Source organism: Palaemon carinicauda, chromosome 34 (assembly GCF_036898095.1).
Source record: "Palaemon carinicauda isolate YSFRI2023 chromosome 34, ASM3689809v2, whole genome shotgun sequence".
Taxonomy (NCBI): domain Eukaryota; kingdom Metazoa; phylum Arthropoda; class Malacostraca; order Decapoda; family Palaemonidae; genus Palaemon; species Palaemon carinicauda.
Window position 1 is genome coordinate 35,970,254 of NC_090758.1, and position 19,900 is coordinate 35,990,153.

At 33.5% G+C, this 19,900-nt stretch overlaps 1 protein-coding gene across 1 annotated transcript in view; it reads right to left on the reverse strand.

The window, feature by feature from the left end:
- Window positions 1-1,712: 1,712 nt before the first annotated feature.
- Window positions 1,713-19,900, reverse strand: part of LOC137626811 (neuroligin-4, X-linked-like) — a 29,914-nt gene continuing 11,726 nt past the window's right edge. The window contains exons 5-8 of the mRNA XM_068357800.1: window positions 19,130-19,231; window positions 18,611-18,768; window positions 13,145-13,260; window positions 1,713-2,656 (exon numbers count right to left, since the gene is read on the reverse strand). Of these exons, the coding sequence (XP_068213901.1) occupies window positions 1,713-2,656; window positions 13,145-13,260; window positions 18,611-18,768; window positions 19,130-19,231 (1,320 nt within the window). The remainder of the gene's footprint in view (window positions 2,657-13,144; window positions 13,261-18,610; window positions 18,769-19,129; window positions 19,232-19,900) is intronic.

Sequence of the window (19,900 nt, forward strand, 5' to 3'; positions counted from 1 at the left end):
TTTCATATGAACATATATATATATATATATATATATATATATATATATATATATATATATATATATATATATATATATATATATATATATATATATATACATATATACACATAATAAAAAAAACTCCTAAAATAAAAAATATATTGAAAATACGTTTGCAGAGCTTAGGTCTTTCCTTTGTGAAACCCCACAGATGTGAGCTTTGTCTAATCTTCACTTTTATCAGTTGGGATTAAGGAAACAATTCATGGGACCTTTGAACCCTTTCATATCCTGCAATTGTCCTTTTTAGGTTTTGGGGTTTTGCAGGACTCATTTTTCTCCCTAGGGATTCTCAGACGTGTTTTATGGTGTGATAGGAAACATTGAAGGATGGGAAGTGGATTAGTGATTTGAGGAGACTTAGATGTTTGGTTGATGGATGGATTGATAAATTTAAACAGTAAGTAGAGAAATTAAAGAAAGTATATATATATATATATATATATATATATATATATATATATATATATATATATATATATATATATATATATACTTATCCAATTCTTGAATCAAGCTCCTCACATCCAAAGAAAGAATTTGAACTTTATCCCTCGCTTGTTTATGGGTAACGAAACACTTTGATAGAAAAATGGACTTTTTATTCGTTACAAAAACCTCACACATAGGCCTACACACCGATAAACATATCCCCAAAAACAACCACGGGTTAGATTTAAAAAAGTTTCACAACAACAAAACATTCTATTGTAAATGACAATAGTTATAATGTTCACTTCCTTCTTCTTACATAGACAATATTATGGTTTCCATTTCTTCTTCTTTTATAATTTTTATATTATTTCATTAGACTTATTTATTAACATCTCAAAATGGGTATTTGTTTTTTTTTTTATTTATTTATTGAACATTCTTTTTTTTTGGATTTTCTTTTAAGAATTATAATCACTCATAATCAAATTTCCAGTCCAATTTAATTGATATGTTTTTTAAATCTTTGAATTTAATGAAGAGTATTTTTCTCTTAATTGGGCACCAGTTACTTTATTTAGGGATATCAGATATTCTATCTAATATGGAAAAAAAGTAATTTTGTAAAAGTTCCTGATTATGAAAAGTGGACAACTTTCTATTAACTTTAGAAATAGTTAATGTACCCGATATTAGTCTTCAAGATTTTCCACATGTTAAATATCACATTTTCTTTCTTAATGTTATTATTAGCAATTTTCACTACCAATATTTGATTGATAGAAATGAAATGTAAATCATTAAAACTATTATTCGTTATGTTTCTGCATCTCTAATGATGTTCTAAATGTACTATAGTAATGGATGTGCTTGATCAAAATAGTTTAATAATAGAACCATTATTCTGAAAATACACAAAAATAAAAAGTAGTTATTAAAAAAAATTACTGTGATCGAAGAATATGATTTGATGAGTTGGCTAGTTTTCTGAAAACTATTATTCTTCTGAGTATCAGGAAGTGAATGTTTCATCATTCAAGAAAATTATTTTTATTAATTGGTCTTTGTTAAGTATAACTTTGAAGACGAGATGGTAATCTTGGAGGGCAATATTGAGATAATGGACTAGATCAGAATTAATCATAAGACTGATTTGCTCTTTATTCTAGAGTATATCTAACATTGTTTTCAAAGGAATGGGAACATTTTTTAGTATATTATATTGACATAGACATTAACTACTCCCTGATATGCATCGTAGAAGCACTGCTCAACAAATAATTTGGAATTAGCTGTCCATCCTTCGGAGCATAACTTGTAACTTGTTGGCCTACACTTGGTGAATAATTTTGGACGAGTTGATTCTCTTTATTTGAATACATAGAGACAAGTTGACCATCATTCGGAGATGTGTAGGAAGCTACAGGCTGCTTGAGTGTTGTAACTGATAATATATTTCCTTTTGGTTCGTGTAGCATTTGCGTATTCGTAATGGTGCCTTGCGTATCTGGAGAGATCCTATTGGATGTTACGCCACTCATATCGTCTATGGTTTGTACGCTGCTTATGTAGTCTGGCGGCCAGTCATGCTGGAATTCCTCTTCGAAGGCTGAGGCCGGGTTGCTATGCATTGTGATAGAAGGCCTCATGGTTCCATAATGCCCTGGGGCATATATTGTCTTACAGTTGTCCCCAGACGAGTGCAACTGGACGACATTCACGTCCTCGCTATTCGCGTCCTGCGAGACGTTGGCGAGGCTCTGGAGGTTGGCCTTATGTCGATAATAAACGGTAGTAAGAACCAGGATATTTAGGATTAGCAAAGAGCAGGCAATAGCCACCGTCAAGCTCAGTGCAGTCGTGTAGGGGAAATCCTTCCCCATACCTAAATTAGCTGATTCACTGACCTGAATTTTGTTAGCTTTAGCTACATTTGTTAAGTTATGAAGTATATCTGTTGTGCCAGTGATGGTTGGAGTGACCGGGCTAGATGGGAATCCATCTGTTAAGTTATACGGACCTGATGATTCAGGGTATAAACCCGACTGGAGATCAGTTGGTAATCTGTGAAAGTTTTTATCTGGGCCGTACCGAGAACCCTCTCGTTCCAGACCAGGTAGTAGCCATGACCACAAGGCTACTTTTCCAGCACGGAAGTGGTTACGTACAATGTTCTGTGTTCCTGGAATGAATAGAGATATTTAAACAATTAATAGTAATTATGTGATAAAGAGGATACGATATCTATAGAAGATATATTGTTAAATCTAAAATATATTGTTTTGACTCCTTGATGTTATGAATAAATATTTGTTTATCAATTTATCACTGAATACAAGTTGTATGTTACACCTTCATAAGCTATTACAAATACAAGTCAAACACTTAAATTTACCTAAGGAAAGTTTCTGGAAAGGCTTCATATAAAATCTATATTGATGATTAGAATTATATATAATTTTAGATGTACTATCATTTAGTTTATTAAAATTATTACCAGTTCAATATTAGCATTTTATTAAGGTTCTATAGTTTTATTAAGTAAATTCAAGAAATTATGTTTTACTAGTTTATTTACATATTCATAGGAGCTGGCTTATTGATGATTCAAATATATATGTATATATATATATATATATATATATATATATATATATATATATATATATATATATATACATATATGTATATATATATATATATATATATATATATACATATATGTATATATATATATATATATATATATATATATATATATATATATATATATATATATATATATGTATATATATATGTATATATAAACACACGCACATATATTTATATATATATATATATATATATATATATATATATATATATATATATATATATATATATATATATATATATATATATATAAAAGAGAGAGAGAGAGAGAGAGAGAGAGAGAGAGAGAGAGAGAGAGAGAGAGAATATATATATATATATATATATATATATATATATATATATATATATATATATATATATATATATATACATATATATATATATATATATATATATATACATATATATATATATATATATATATATATATATATATATATGTATATATATATACATATATATATAAATATATATATATATATATATATATATATATATATATGTATGTATATATATACATATATATATATATATATATATATATATATATATATATATATATATATATATATATATATATATATATATATATATATATATATATATATATATATATATATATAAAAGAGAGAGAGAGAGAGAGAGAGAGAGAGAGAGAGAGAGAGAGAGAGAGAGAGAGAGAGAGAGACGAATGTTAAAAACTAGAGCATAGGATTTCATATATATGTAATAATCATATATTACATGTTTAAAACACATGACGTAATACGTCATGGTGGAAGTAGAAGCTAGTGTGAGAAGTGCTGTAGTCAGATCATAGCCGGATGCGAATAGCATATCTCAGCAATGTAACATTTTTATGAAGAATAAACACAAATACGAACCGTGAGAAAGAGTTTTGTCGCCTCCGGATGCAGGTGTCCTCCTATACTAATGTTTAGTTTACATTATGTGATTAAATTCTGAAATAGCTGACTATACGATATTTGTGATATCGATATTTTAGCCAGTTCTTATCAATATATCATATGGAATGATCATCCGACCAAACCAGCTATACTCCTGTGATGGAGATGTTAACACTGTTGTTTTTAAAGAATAAACCATTTTAAAATTAACTTGCTTGACTTTACTTGAAGATGTAACATCCCAACTAACATACTCAATGTTTGTTAACAACAGTAGCACACTAATGAATGGTGACAGCGGTAAAACTCTGAGAATCAGAGAAAGATCTTCAAGAACCAGCGAATAAAAACTCTAAGAATCAGAGAAAGATCTTCATGAACAATCGAATAAAACTCTAAGAATCAGAGAAATATCTTCAAGAATCAGCGAATAAAACTCTAAAAACCAGAGAAAGATCTTCAAGAAATCAACAGTAATGAATCTACAATTTTGACTAAGTATCATAGTCCATCGAAGAATGAAACATTTAATGAATGTTATACATACAAACTAATGAACTGGATCTCCAATCAACATCCCAAGAAAACCAAGGACTGACATTCAACGCTTACAAAACATATCCAGGAAGCACTACATTCAACGGAAATCGGACCGAAAACATTCACCCAAACATCAAGAGAGAGAGAGGAAATGACGACATCACACAACACCATATAAGCTAAGTACAAGTACATTTTCTTATTCATTTCAGTAGTGAGCAGTGAGGTGTAGTTACCACGAGTCATTGTCGATTATTACTGGGGTGAATTGTTTGTTAATCTTCTATTTCCTTTCATTAAAGGAAACTGTGTTCAACTCCGAATTCTCATCTAGAATTTTTTTCTCTCTTTGTGCTAATTCCGGTTTCTTTCAGAAATTCTCGGGAAATATCATTGTGTTCCGTTTTCTTTCAGAAATTCTCGGGAAATATCTTTGTGTTCCGTTTTCTTTCAGAAATTCTCGGGAAATATCTTTGTGTTCCGTTTTCTTTCAGAAATTCTCGGGAAATGTCTTTGTATTAGTATCATTGTTTTGGGGAATTTTGTTATAATCTTTATCATTTATTGCTTATGCGTTTACGCAGTGGACGTCTGTATTCATATAGATATTTTGATAGAATTGCAAGGGGTCGAAGAGATAGGAAAAGAAATACTGTAAACATGACGTCCCCTGTGAGCCCAGCCCCTGGACCAAGTAACGCAACAGCAGGACAGACCCCCTCCCGATTGTGACACTTGTAAATGCTAGATCCGCAATACTTCCTTTTCAGGGTTGGGTTAATGGGTTCTTGCCTCAAAATGTGGAATCATGGATTTCATCCGTTGATGCCCATTTAAATACCAAAGAAATCGTAGACCCTTTTGTACAATTACAAGAAGCTAAAAGTTTTATAGATTTTTCTAAGGGGGATGCGAGTGCGTATTTAAGAGGTGTTTCATTTCAAGAAGCAGTTACCTGGGATGATTTCAAAGTTAGGTTACGCGTGGTCTATGGGGGTGAAGAAGCCTTGGATGTAGTATTAACATTAAGAAATACACTTAATCAAGCCACTATGACTCGGCTTAATGTTATTGAGAGAGCAGCTCTCATAACTGAAAGGCTTAATGAATATCAAGATATTTTAGGTAATTCCACTTGGGTTACTAGAGATAACATATCCGTGAAAGATTTTTTACGATTAATGTATTTAACTTACATGACACTTATGTTGCCTGAAGCTTTAGTGCGGTGTTTTGATAAAATGTTAACGCCTGCAAGTACAGAATTGGATGTATATGAACAGATAAAGAAACACATGTCTAAGTGTCCTGACCTTGATCCCGTGTTAACTCAAGTTTTTGCAAAAAAAGGAACAAAGCCACAACAAGTAAATGTAGTTAATAATAGTCAAGTTGCGGGAATGACATGTTATAATCGCAAACGTCAAGGTCACTTGATTGCGGACTGCAGAACGAAATTCTGTTCGATACACGATAGTTCGACTCATTCATATAGTCAGTGCTACTCGCGTAAGACACAACAGAATCCTAAAAATACACAGTCAATTCCACAGTCAGTTCCATATGAAAATAAAAAGAAAAATCCTCATTTTAATAAGAAGAAACAGCCAAACGTCAATGTAGTTCAGAATCCCAAACAAACAAACAGTTCTTCGAATAACGGTGAGCCTGGGTCGTCAAACCAGACCTCACAAGGTCAGACTAATTTTCAGAATGTGCAGAGCAAAGCAAATACCACATAATTAGCTCCAGTGGGGAAGAGAGTGATGTTGGGTCAAGGTCATTCATGTCAACATCAGTAGTATTGAATAATCCATTTAATGTTTTATCAGATCATTGTGGGGCAATAGATTTTCCTATGAAACACACGGCCGAATTAAGTAAATCAGTGCATGCTCCCGTAGATTTGCAACGAATTCATACAATAATAAGCCAAAATGAGTTACGACCAACATTATATGCTGTAAATTTATAACAAAAATCCTTTACGTTATTTTTTGACTCTAGTAGTCCACGTAATATCATGGATTTGAGGACACATCATTTGTTGTTTTCGAACTTTCCGATAGAAAAATCCGGAGTAAGACTCTCAGGTATAGGAAATAATTAATTAAATTTAATAGGCGTAACTCATGTTCAGTTCAAGGTCGGTAAGCGCACGTTTGCCGATACATTTGGTGTTGTACAAAACATTGATATGTATCCAGCTGTAATTATAGGATACGCATCTATGGGCAATCAAAACATTATCTTAGCCCCTGCCAAGCATGGCGTGTATATCAAAGAAAAATTGTATAAGTCTTCTAATACCTTAAAATCAGTTTTGGATAAAAAGGAGACGACAAATATAACCGTAACGTACGTTGAAGAACCAATAACTTGTGTCACTAATAAAGAAATAATATACGCGACCCAACAGAATTCTCGTTCACCCTTGATATCATCTTGTACGCAATCAATCGAGCCAAACGTACCTTCGAATTTAATAGTGCAAGTAAAGAAAACATTACTGGGATCTGAAATATTAATCCTTTCCGACACTTTGAAAACTAACGGATTGTCTGTCACACAAGCTATTTATACAGTAGGCTCACATCAACAATGTAATATTGAAGTCTGTAATCATTTGAATACCACTTTAGTAATTCACAAAAATCAACATATCTTGGACGAGAAGTTTATAAACATCGTATTCTTACCGTTGCTGAAATCAATCACGCTCAATCAGTTGCGGATGAATCCCTTTTGCAATCTGTTAAAAATAAATCCAATAAAGACATTCAAGACGAAGAAATTCAGCAGAAAATTCTTGGACTTTTAACTGAATATCATGATGTTTTTTCCACTACGGATGGATCCTTAGGAAAAACAGATGTGATCAGGCATCAAATAAGGTTAAAGCACAAGCAGAAAATTATCTATGTACCCTCGTACAGACTCCCTATGAAATTCCATAATGAAATAAATGATGAAGTAGGTAAAATGCTAGAAGAAGGAGTCATTAGGAAATCGAACAGCCCTTATAATTTCCCATTAATAGTTGTACCGAAATAAGATAGAACATGGCGTATCTGCGTAGACTTCCGTAGTCTAAACGAGGAGACGATCCCTGATCGATTCCCAGTGCCATATACTGACGATATTTTGTCTTTGTTAGGTCAGAATAAATATTTTACTAGTTTGGACTTACTTAAAGGCTTTCACCAGATATCATTAGAAGAAGATAGTATCCCATACACAGCCTTCAGCACAGCCAGGAGACATTATGAATTTTTACGGATGCCTTTTGGTTTACATTGTGCTCCCATAACATTTACAAGAATGATTAACATAGTGTTTGGAGACTTGCTAGGGGATATATTGCATGCCTATATGGACGACCTTGTAATCTTTTCCAACACCTTAGAAGAACATCTACGTAAATTAGAACTAGTACTACAGAGACTAAGACAACATAACTTAAGGGTAAAGATTAGTAAGTGTGAATTTTTCAAAACAGAATTCATATATTTGGGTTTTAAGGTGTCAAGCCAAGGTCTTAAAGTAGTCCATGATAAGGTGTCGGCTATCCGTAACTTTCCCATACCTACTAATGTCAAGGGAATACAACATTTTCTGGGTTGTAGTGGATATTACAGGCATTTTATACGCAATTATTCAATAATAGCCGCTCCCTTAAATGATCTTATGAAGAGGGGCTTAGATTTTATATGGTCTGAGCAGCATCAACAGGTGTTTAATATCTTGAAAGATGAACTGTGTAGTTCTCCTATCTTAAAATTTCATGACTTCGGTAAGGAATTCTTCATTGCAACAGATGCCTCAGACTTAGGAGTAGGAGGGGTATTGCTTCAGCAATATGATAAACAATTTTTCCCGATAGCTTTTTATTCTCGAAAACTGAGAACTACCGAAAGTAAGTATGCAGTAATAGACAAGGAAGGGCTAGCTATTGTTAATTCACTAGTGCATTTTAAGTTCATAATATACGGTTATCCCGTTAAGGTTCTTACTGATCATAAACCACTAACCGAATTCTTTAAAGGCTTCAACCACAGCCCCAAACGAACTCGGTGGCATTTGATCATTCAAGACTTTGGCGCGAGAATCGGGTATTTACCTGGGAAAGCAAATATCATTGCTGATGCATTATCACGCAACCCCGTGTCATCTTGTACGGAGCCTTTAGCTGAATTAATAGATATATCAACATCCATGCCTATTGTTAAAACTATATCTGAAAAAGAAGATCTGGGCTCGAGTGCTGAATTATTACAGACTGAGCAAAGAAATGATCAGAAATTAGAAAAAAATATAAATGCTTTGAAAGGCAATCATAAGGAAAAGAAATATATAAAGTATAAGCAGCAGAATTATATAATCAATGAAAATATTCTGTGTAGGACCGTGACAAGGAAAACCCGCAATACACCACATGTAACTAACGACCAGGTAGTGGTACCAATCTCACTTATTTCCACTGTCCTGAATTGGTTGCATGCAAATCCCTTGCATGGACACCCAGGGTTCTCATTAATGTCACAGAAAGCCGAATCACATGTCGCACATGTCAGGAAAACAAAGGCACACAAAAACACCTGTCAGCCTAGGAGCTTATCCAGCGCCCAATCAACCCTTTGAAAGAACACATTTTGATTTGTTAACATGATTTTACGAGTCAGACAAAGGAAATAAGTACCTATTGGTAATTGTAGATTCTTTAAGTCAATATACAGAACTAATAGCTCTTAAAACTAAAACTGCGATTGAATGCGCTAGGAACTTTTACGAGTGTTACATTTGTAAACATGGAATTCCACACATGATAATCTCAGACTCGGGTGGAGAATTTAATAATCACTTTCTTACCTCGTTGTGTGAATTCCTTAGCATAAAGAAAATAAATACCATGATATATCACCCAGAGTCGGATGGGCTAGTGGAAAGAGCAAATAGGAAGGTTTTAAATATATTAAGAGTAACACTAGGGGGATCAGACCCCAACTGGGATATTGCAATACCTGCGGTACTGAGTACTCTGAATCTTTCATATCATATATCAATTAAAATGTCACCGCACGAAGCATTATATGGTACCCCAGTTAGAACGTCTTTCCATGTATCAACGCTTACAACTAATCTATCAAATCCTTTAAAAGAATGTGTAAATGCAAGCAAAAGTCGTTTTGATATCCTCCGAAAGAATTTAGAAGAATCACAAATCATAATGAAAAGGAATCATGATAAAATAGTGAGGTCAACTAAAACATATACCGTGGGTGATAATGTATACATACAGGTAAATGTACGTAAAGGACTCAATTATAAACTAACACCTAAGTTTGAAGGCCCATTTAACATTTTGGAAACATTAACGGCCAATAGGTTTAGAGTTCAATACGTATCCCAACCAACTGATGAGAGAATCGTACCATTGGCTCACATAAGAAATTAAAATAAGAGGGAAATAAGTGAGGGAAAGATTTTTTATTTGTATGTTAAAAGTTTTCTTGTTAAACAGGAGTAATTACATATATTTTTCTCGTTACAGGTTTCCAAGACTAATTTGTTTGTTGTTGGGAGTGATATTGTTTGCTCAAAAATTTTTCTCGTGTGGGATGAGCTCTAAAACTAAAAGTATAGATTTTAAATATGGCACTATAGTTGAAAGACAAGAAGTCGTTTTTATTACATCAAGTAACGTAGTTGTAGAAGTGCGAATGCAAGCAATTTTTCTCCCAGAGAATGACGTCACTAGCTTAAAAAGTGCCATTTCAAGGTTTGCTGTCTCATTACATTAATTGCATAGAAGACATTTTCCTTTGAATACAGAGAGTTTGCTTGGATCGACACTAAAAGTTGCAAAGATGCTATCTGATGACTTGCAAAATAAGACTTACGAGACAGAGTCTTTGGCTCGTGACCTTTTGATGTGGACTGTAGGACACAAAAATATTGAGAAACGTAACCCGTTTATTTTTGCTGCATTAAACATCTTTGGGTCTATTGCAAGTTAAGGTTTAGGAATTTCCAATTGTCTTAAGATTAGTGATCAAAATAAGAAAATTGAGTTCTTGACTCATGAAGATGAATTAATTATGTCAGAACTAAGGAATCAGTTAGCTTCAATCAATCAAATTATGAGTTTGGTAAATGAACATTCAAGTAATATCAATCAGATTATGGAAGTACAGGATTTGTTGGCAACGTTAACGTATTATGATTCAAAAATAGATCACATACATAACAGAATTGCACATTTCATTGAGAGATCAAAAGATTATGTGGAAGCTATCACGTTAGCGACTAAAGGTGTACTGTCACCCCATTTGTTGCTAATAAAATACTTAAAGTTAATTGTGGAGAACGGACGGCAGAAACTAGGCTATATTCCTTTGTTAGACGCACGTAGGTTAGAATTTTATTACAGCCTAATTACAGTAAGCGTTGAAAATAACAGGATTATGATTACAATTCCCTTTGATTCTTCTGATGCCTGGCAGTCTTACAGGATATCACCATTTCTGACTTTCATGACGAATCACTCAAATGCAGTAATATCCAGTTTGACAGGACATGTATTGATTTCCCCAGACAAGGAAACATATATGGTCATTAAAGACTTAAATCAATGAACTCACTGTTCAGACGCAATGGATAGAAAAATATGTACAGCTGACTCACTTGAATTCCATAAAAACTTAATGAATTTATGCGAGTTAGGTATAGTGCTAGACGGTGCTCTCTCCCATACAAGTAAAAATTGTCTGAATAAGCTTTATCCCTTTGACAATAATGAGTTCAATTGCAGACTGAACAACGGCTCATGGATACGATACGACAATGCCTGCTTCAATGTATCATGCCCGGACGGATCCACGCCCTATTCCTAAATCTTCGTTACAGCAGATGGTTGTATCGGGACATCTCCTAATTTATGGTGATGGGTATCAAGACCATTATCATAGAACGAGCCTACTTCGCGAACTTCACGTGGTCAACAACGGTTCCATCTTTACCTCTCCCATACAACAAACAGGTAGCCAAGCGGTTGATGAAATTGACCGAGATGGACCATCCATCACCGACTTATAAAGAATTTCTTCACCCTATACTACTAGCAGGAACAGTTGTGACGGGGATGATATTTATCGCCATTAACATCTTTGTTTGGCGTAGGTTAAGGAACAATAGTTTGCAGCTCAAACAGAACGTTTTGTCATGTCCAGACAAAACTCCTTATTTAATTCAATCTAAAGCCGTTTGAAAGTGGCCCCTTCATTCGCTCAAAGGAGTAAAATTTTCTTGGAAAAGTGTTGTGTACGAAAAGCAGTTAGTACGCTAGTAATATGTAATTGAAGAGACTATAGAACATTTGCATTTTTAAGAAACATTTTATAAAAAAATTTTAAAATTAATAATTTTTTTCGGCATCTAATAAAATATATAAGCCGGAATGTTAAAAAAAAAAGAAAAAAAAACAGAATCTATGGGCATCTAGTAAAATATATAAGCCCTACATATATATATATATATATATATATATATATATATATATATATATATATATATATATATATATATATATATATATATATATATATATATATATATATATATATATATATATATATATATATATATATATATATATATATATATATATATATACGAAACTGTGGTACGTTTACGTACCAGGAATTCGTGTTTGTGCACTAAAATTGAATCTTTACCAACGTAACAAATAATTTTATTAATTACCGTATTATAATAATCTATATTTCGGACAAAGGTAACAATTATTCTTTAACAAAGTTACCGAATCATATGTATATCAGGATTTTTTTTTGGAACCATATAATCATTTGCTAGCAATATACTATATATGTGATCTGTATTTATCATGCATTTTTTCTTTGCTTTGGTAATATATGTTCGTGTGCATTATTGTTATAATTTTTCTCAATGTGCCTATTTGAACATTCGTCCTCATTTGCTTATGGCTAAAGTTAAACAAAGAATAATAATATGTCCAGTCACACTCCTAGTAAACATATTTTGACATGTTGTTAAATTTTTAAAAAAGAAATTGAGATAGCTGGTCGAGCTTATGTAATAATCATATATTACATGTTTAAAACACATGACGTAATACGTCATTGTGGAAGTAGGAGCTAGTGAGAGAAGTGCTGTAGTCAGATCATAGCCGGATGCGAATAGCATATCTCAGCAATGTAACATTTTTATGAAGAATAAACACAAATACGATGCAGGTGTCTTCCTATACTAATGTTTAGTTTACATTATGTCTTTAAATGCTGAGATAACCGACTATAAGATATCTGTGATATCGATATTTTAGCCAGTTCTCATTAATGCATCACTAATATATAGAGAAGAAAGTGATTATTCAGTAATATATAAGTTATCATGAAGAAATAAAATTATTCTAATAATATGAATAAATGTACTTTCCTGAAATAAGGTTATATATCTAGAAAATATTGAAAATCATTGTATCATTACATCTTTGAGGGAATACAGCCCCACAAAAATAGGAACCTCACCTATTTGGAAGTATCTTTGATAGACTGGATCATATTTGGGCCATATCTGCTCTTGAGAAGTTATGTCGTTTGCACTCTCAGACATCTTAGCTGTGGAGACTGTGTCTTTTGGATGTCTGTAAAATGAACATAGAGTTTTGAATTAATACCATAGGTATAATTGATTGATTTATGATATCAATGATATAAACTGTAAAGTATTTTATATATATATATATATATATATATATATATATATATATATATATATATATATATATATATTAAAGGGTAAAATCCACAGGAAACAGGAAAGGAAAAGACCAGGTACCAAGCGCTTTCGTGTATTACGTACACTTCTTCAGGGTACAAAGTGAAATAGAACATAAAATCATACAATAAAGAAACCTAACAAAACTGAAATAAAAGCCACAAACTAGCAAAGCATCATCAATATGCTAAAATAACAAACAGTCGTTAAAAATGAATAAACAATTGTAGTTTAAAATAATATACTAGTAATATAACAATCGTTAAACTAAATGTTTACATTGTACTTCCTTACAATTTCATTAACAAGATGAGTGTCTAGTTTAAAAAGACCAAAACTGAGATTTAAAATTTGATTATTAAAATATTTAATAAAAGCAGATTCAATAATATTTCTTTTAACAAGATTTTTACAAAATAAAATCTCTGAGGAGTTTTCCCAGTCAATACAGTGGTTAAAATCGTTCATGTGGACAAACAAGGCACTAGACACTTGTCCTGTCCTAACTGCATAACGATGTTGTTTAATTCGGTTGTTAAGCAATTTTCCAGTTTGACCTACATATTTCTTGTCACAACCAGTACATGGAATTATGTAGATAGAGCCACTATTACAATTTGGAGAATTATTTATTAGGACATTCTTTACCGTTCCTGAACTTTTAAAAACTAAATTTACTTTGAATATTTAGTTTTTAAAAGTTCAGGAACGGTAAAGAATGTCCTAATAAATAATTTTCCAAATTGTAATAGTGGCTCTATCTACATAATTCCATGTACTGGTTGTGACAAGAAATATGTAGGTCAAACCGGAAAATTGCTTAACAACCGAATTAAACAACATCGTTATGCAGTTAGGACAGGACAAATGTCTAGTGCCTTGTTTGTCCACATGAACAATTTTAACCACTGTATTGACTGGGAAAACTCCTCAGAGATTTTATTTTGTTAAAATCTTGTTAAAAAAGATATTATTGAATCTGCTTTTATTAAATATTTTAATAATCAAATTTTAAATCTCAGTTCTGGTCTTTTTAAACTAGACACTCATCTTGTTAATGAAATTGTAAGGAAGTACAATGTAAACATTTAGTTTAACGATTGTTATACTAGTATTTTATTTTAAACTACAATTGTTTATTCATTTTTAACGACTGTTTGTTATTTTAGCATATTGATGATGCTTTGCTAGTTTGTGGCTTTTATTTCAGTTTTGTTAGGTTTCTCTATTGTATGATTTTATGTTCTATTTCACTTTGTACCCTGAAGAAGTGTACGTAATACACGAAAGCGCTTGGTACCTGGTCTTTTCCTTTCCTGTTTCCTGTGGATTTTACCCTTTAATATATGTCATGTGCAGTTTTGTGACTGATAAGTAATATATATATATATATATATATATATATATATATATATATATATATATATATATATATATATATATATATATATATATATATATATATATATATATATATATACATATATATATATATATATATATATATATATATATATATATATATATATATATATATATATATATATATATATATATATATATACCAAGGCACTTCCCGACATCAAACAAATAAAAAAAGGGGACCTTTCCTCTCTACGCTCCTCCCAGCCTGACAAGGGACTCAACCGAGTTTGGCTAGTACTGCTAGGGTGTCGCAGCCCACCCTCCCCCATTACACACCATAGATAACGCTGAATCCCCTACTGCTGCTACCTCCGCAGTCATCTAAGGCGACCAGAGGAAGCAGCAGGGCCTACCGGAGGTTCGTCACAATCGCCCGCCATTCATTCCTATTTCTAGCACGCTCTCTTGCCTCTCTCACATCTATCCTCCTATCACCCAGAGCTTTATTCGCTCCATCCATCCTCTCAAACCTTGGCCTTCCTCTTGTACTTCTCCCCTCAACTCTTGCTTTCATCACCTTCTTTAGCACACAGTCATTTTCCATTCTCTCAACATGGCCAAGCCACCTCAACACATTCATATCCACTTTAACTGCTAATTCATTTCTTACACCCGTTCTCACCTCACTACTTTGTTCATAACCCTAACTACTCGAGATACACCAGACATACTCCTCAGACACTTCATCTCAAACACATTCAATTTCTTTCTCTCCATCACTTTCGTTCCCCCACAACTTCAATCCATACATCACAGTTGGTACAATCAATGTCTCATACAGAACTCTCTTTACATTCATGCCCAGCCCTCTATTCTTTACCACTCCCAACCCTCTATTCTTTACCACTCCCTTCACTGCCCCAACACTTTGCATCCTTCATTCACTTTCTGACGTACATCTGCTTTCACTCCACCATTTGCTGCAACAACAGACCCCAAGGACTTAGACTGAACCACGTCCTCAAGTAACTCTCCATTCAACATGACATTCAACCTCACACCACCTTCCCTTCTCGTACATTTCATAGCCATACTCTTACCTACATCAACTCTCAACTTCCTTCTCTCACACACCCTTCCAAATTCTGTCACTAATCGGCCAAGCTTTTCCGCGTCTCCAACCAGTACAGTATCATCCGCAAACAACAATTGATTTACTTCCCATTCATGATTATTCTCGTCTATCACTTTAAATCCTCGTCCAAGCACTCGAGAATTCCCTTCTCTCAACCCTCCATCAACATACAAGTTAAACAACCTTGGCAACATCGCACATCTCTGTCTAAGCCCCACTCTCCATGGAAACCAATTGCTCACTTCATTTCCTATCCTAACACATGCTTTACTACCTTTGTAGAAACTTTTCACTGCTTGCAACAACCATCCACTAACTCCATATAACCTCATCACCTTACACATCGCTTCATTATCAACACTATCATACGCTTTCTCCAGATACATAAATGCAACACACACCTCCTTACCTTTTGCTAAATATTTCTCGCATATCTGGCTAACTGTATAAATCTGATTCATAAATCTCCTACCTCTTCTAAAACCACCCTGAACTTCTAAGATTGCATTCTCTGTTTTATCCTAAATCCTATTAATCAGTACTCTACCATTCACTTTTCCAACCACACTCAACAAACTAATACCCCCTTGAATTACAACACTCATGCACATCTCCCTTACCCTAATATAGTGGTACAATACATGCACAAACCCAATCTACTGGTACCATTGATAACATAAAACACATGTTAAAAAATCTCACCAACCATTCAAGTACAGTCACACCCCCCTCTTTCAACATCTTAGTTTTCACACGATCCATACCAAGTGCTTTTCCTACTTTCGTTTCATCTAGTGCTCTCCTCACTTCCTCTCCTGTAATCTCTCTTATTCTCATCTCCCATCACTGGCACCTCAACGCCTGCAACAGCAATTATATCTGCCTCCCTGTTATTCTCAACATTAAGTAAACTTTCAAAATATTCCACCCAACTTTTCCTTGCCTCCTCTCCTTTTAACAACCTTCCATTTCCATCTTTCACTACCTCTCCAATTCTCGAACCAGCCTTCCTTACTCTCTTCGCTTCTTTCCAAAACTACTTCTTATTCTCCTCATATGAACTACTCAGTCCCTGACCCTACCTCAGGTCAGCCACCCTCTTTGACTTAGTTACCTTGCGCTTTACTTCCACACTTTTCTCTCTATATCTTTCATACTTCTCTATACTATTACTCTGCAGGCATTCTTCAAATGCCCTCTTCTTCTCTTCCACTTTTATCTTCACTCCTTCATTCCACTATTCACTACCCTTTCTCATGCTGCCTCCAACCAACTTTTTGCCACACACATCACATGCAATCCCAACAAAATTTTCTTTCACTAACTTCCACACCTCCTCCAAAGTACCAATTTCTCTTACTTTCACTCTGTCTTATGTCATTTTCAACCTTTTTTGATATTCACATTTTACCTCTGGTTTTATTAACTCGTCAACCCTCACTAGCTTACTTTTACATCCCCCACTCTATTCCCCTACTCTTTTGATACAATTAATTTTCCTTCCGCCAAAAAAATTATCAGACATACCGTTAGCCATACCAGTAAACATGTGCACGTCTTTCAACCTTCCAAACATTCTTTCAGTTATCAACACATAATCCATTAAAGCCCTATCTACCACTCTTCCATTTGCCACTCTTACCTAAGTATACTTGTTTTTATCTATCTTTTTGAAATAGATAGAACTTATCACTATCTCTTGCTCAACTCGCATATCTACCAGTCTCTCACCACTCTCATTTTCACCTGGTACGCCATACTTCCCAATGACACCTTCTACCTATCCAGCGCCCACTCTAGCATTTATGTCCTTCTTGAAAACTGCATAATTACTTATACCCAGTCCTTCTACATACCTAGTTATTTCATTCCACAACTCTTTCCGTTCTTCTTCACTTTTCTCATAACCTGGCTCATATTCACTAACAAAAGCCAAACATTCCCTACCAACCTAAGCCTTAACTACATTAACCTAGATGATATCTCCTTCCATTCCACAACTTCACCTGCCATCCAATCACTAAGCAATAAAGCCACACCCTCTCTTGCTCTTCCCCTTTCAATCCAAGACACTCTACCAGTCACTTCACCAAACATCACTTCACCCTTCCCTTTTATCTTTGTCTCACACAAAGCTAATATATCCATCCTTCTCTTCCTAAACATACTTCCAATCTTGCATCGTTTACTCTCTATCGTTCTACATCCACGCACATTCAGACACCCCAAAACTCCAGCTCCACCTCTTTGATGTCTCACAGGAGTATATAATACAGGAGAGGGGGTTCCGAGCCCACTTGTCCCATCCCTTTTAGTCGCCTCTTACAACACGCAGGGATACGTTGGCACTATTCTAATTGTTGTTATGCCACCGCGGCCACATATATATAAATTTATAAATTTGTGTGTGAATGTTATTACAGAGACACTAAATAACTTATAGTTACCTTTTAAAAGCTATTACGTCTGTAAATCAGTGTATAGATTTAATTCTAAGAACTGAATAAACGTAATATAATGATTAGGAAGCAATGAAGTGAAATATTCTACCTATTCTTATTAAGTTAATGAATATGTTATTAAGCATTAAATGTTTTACTTTCCATTTAAAATTACAGATATTTATAACATTGTACATTATGATTACGTGAACTACAGTATAATGAACTTAACAATAGAATATGAATTAATATCAAAATCAACTGAATTTCCCCACCCTAATTTGATGAAATTACTCCACATCGATATGAAGGATTTGCTGAGTGTGACATCCATCTTAGTGAAGTTATAACTTGAGGCCAAAGGTCCAAGAGCACCCAGAGGACCACAAAAGACGTACGCCAGCTCCTTTAGGAGAAGACTCTCCTTTCCAGACTTTGGGAAAGATAATCACATTAAATATAAAGTTTTATTGTAGTAATTACTGAATTGAATAATAATAATTTAAATGAAAAAGGTGTATAAAATTCTATTTATATCATGATTCTTTTATCGGTATTTATCATTTTATATTTTCATAAATTTAATTTGCAAAATTTAGATACATACATCTCTAATCTATGGATGATATTCAATAAGTTTCTGTAGATTATTAAAGATTCTCATTTATGAAATATACTATATATCTAATCTATCCATATCGACGTACATCTGAACCTTCTTCCTCCAAGACGTAGAGATAAGATGATCAAAAAGTCGTGTAGAGCTGCTTAGCGAGATCTATCATCGGCGAGACAATATTCGCATCGTGAAGGCCTTGGCTGGTTGAGTCCCTGATGCTGATTGGTTGATGGAGGGATCTCGACCAATCAGTGTACTCGGCTGTGATGGCTAATTCCTGTGGGGAGATAAAAATAATCTTATGAGGTTCACTTTTATTCAATAGATAGTTTATATATGTGTGTAGCCAAGGTAATAATAATAATAATAATAATAATAATAATAATAATAATTATAATAATAATAATAATAATAATAATAATAATAATAATTCCGCCTGCAGATGATAGCGATAGTTATTGACGACAAAGGATCTCAGCAGATCCTCCCTATAGTCAGCATCGAATCCTTCCTGGACTTCTTGCTGACTCAGGATATCAAGGAGGTTGGCAGCTGTCATTCCTAGCAGGAGGTCAACTGGAGTTCGACCTTCCTTGCCTTTGAAGTCAAGAGGAGAAGTAAGATTTTTCTCATTTTCTTTTTATAGATGACTGATTAAGAATATTACTTGGTATAGACAAATGGAGATATAAGTACTTGGGTGCAAGTTAATTCTTATATTATAGTTTAGAAATTATGATTTTTATTCTGTTTGAACGTATGTATTCATTATGCAAGGATTTCAGATCATAACTGTATATATTTGTGTATATAACAAATACAACAACAACAACAAAAGCAGCTGTGTCTAGAACTCTCCAGGACATTGGCCACATCCATGTCCTTATTCATGAGTGTGGTTTGGCTAGTTTTCATCACCACGCTTGTCAACTGCGGATTGGTGATG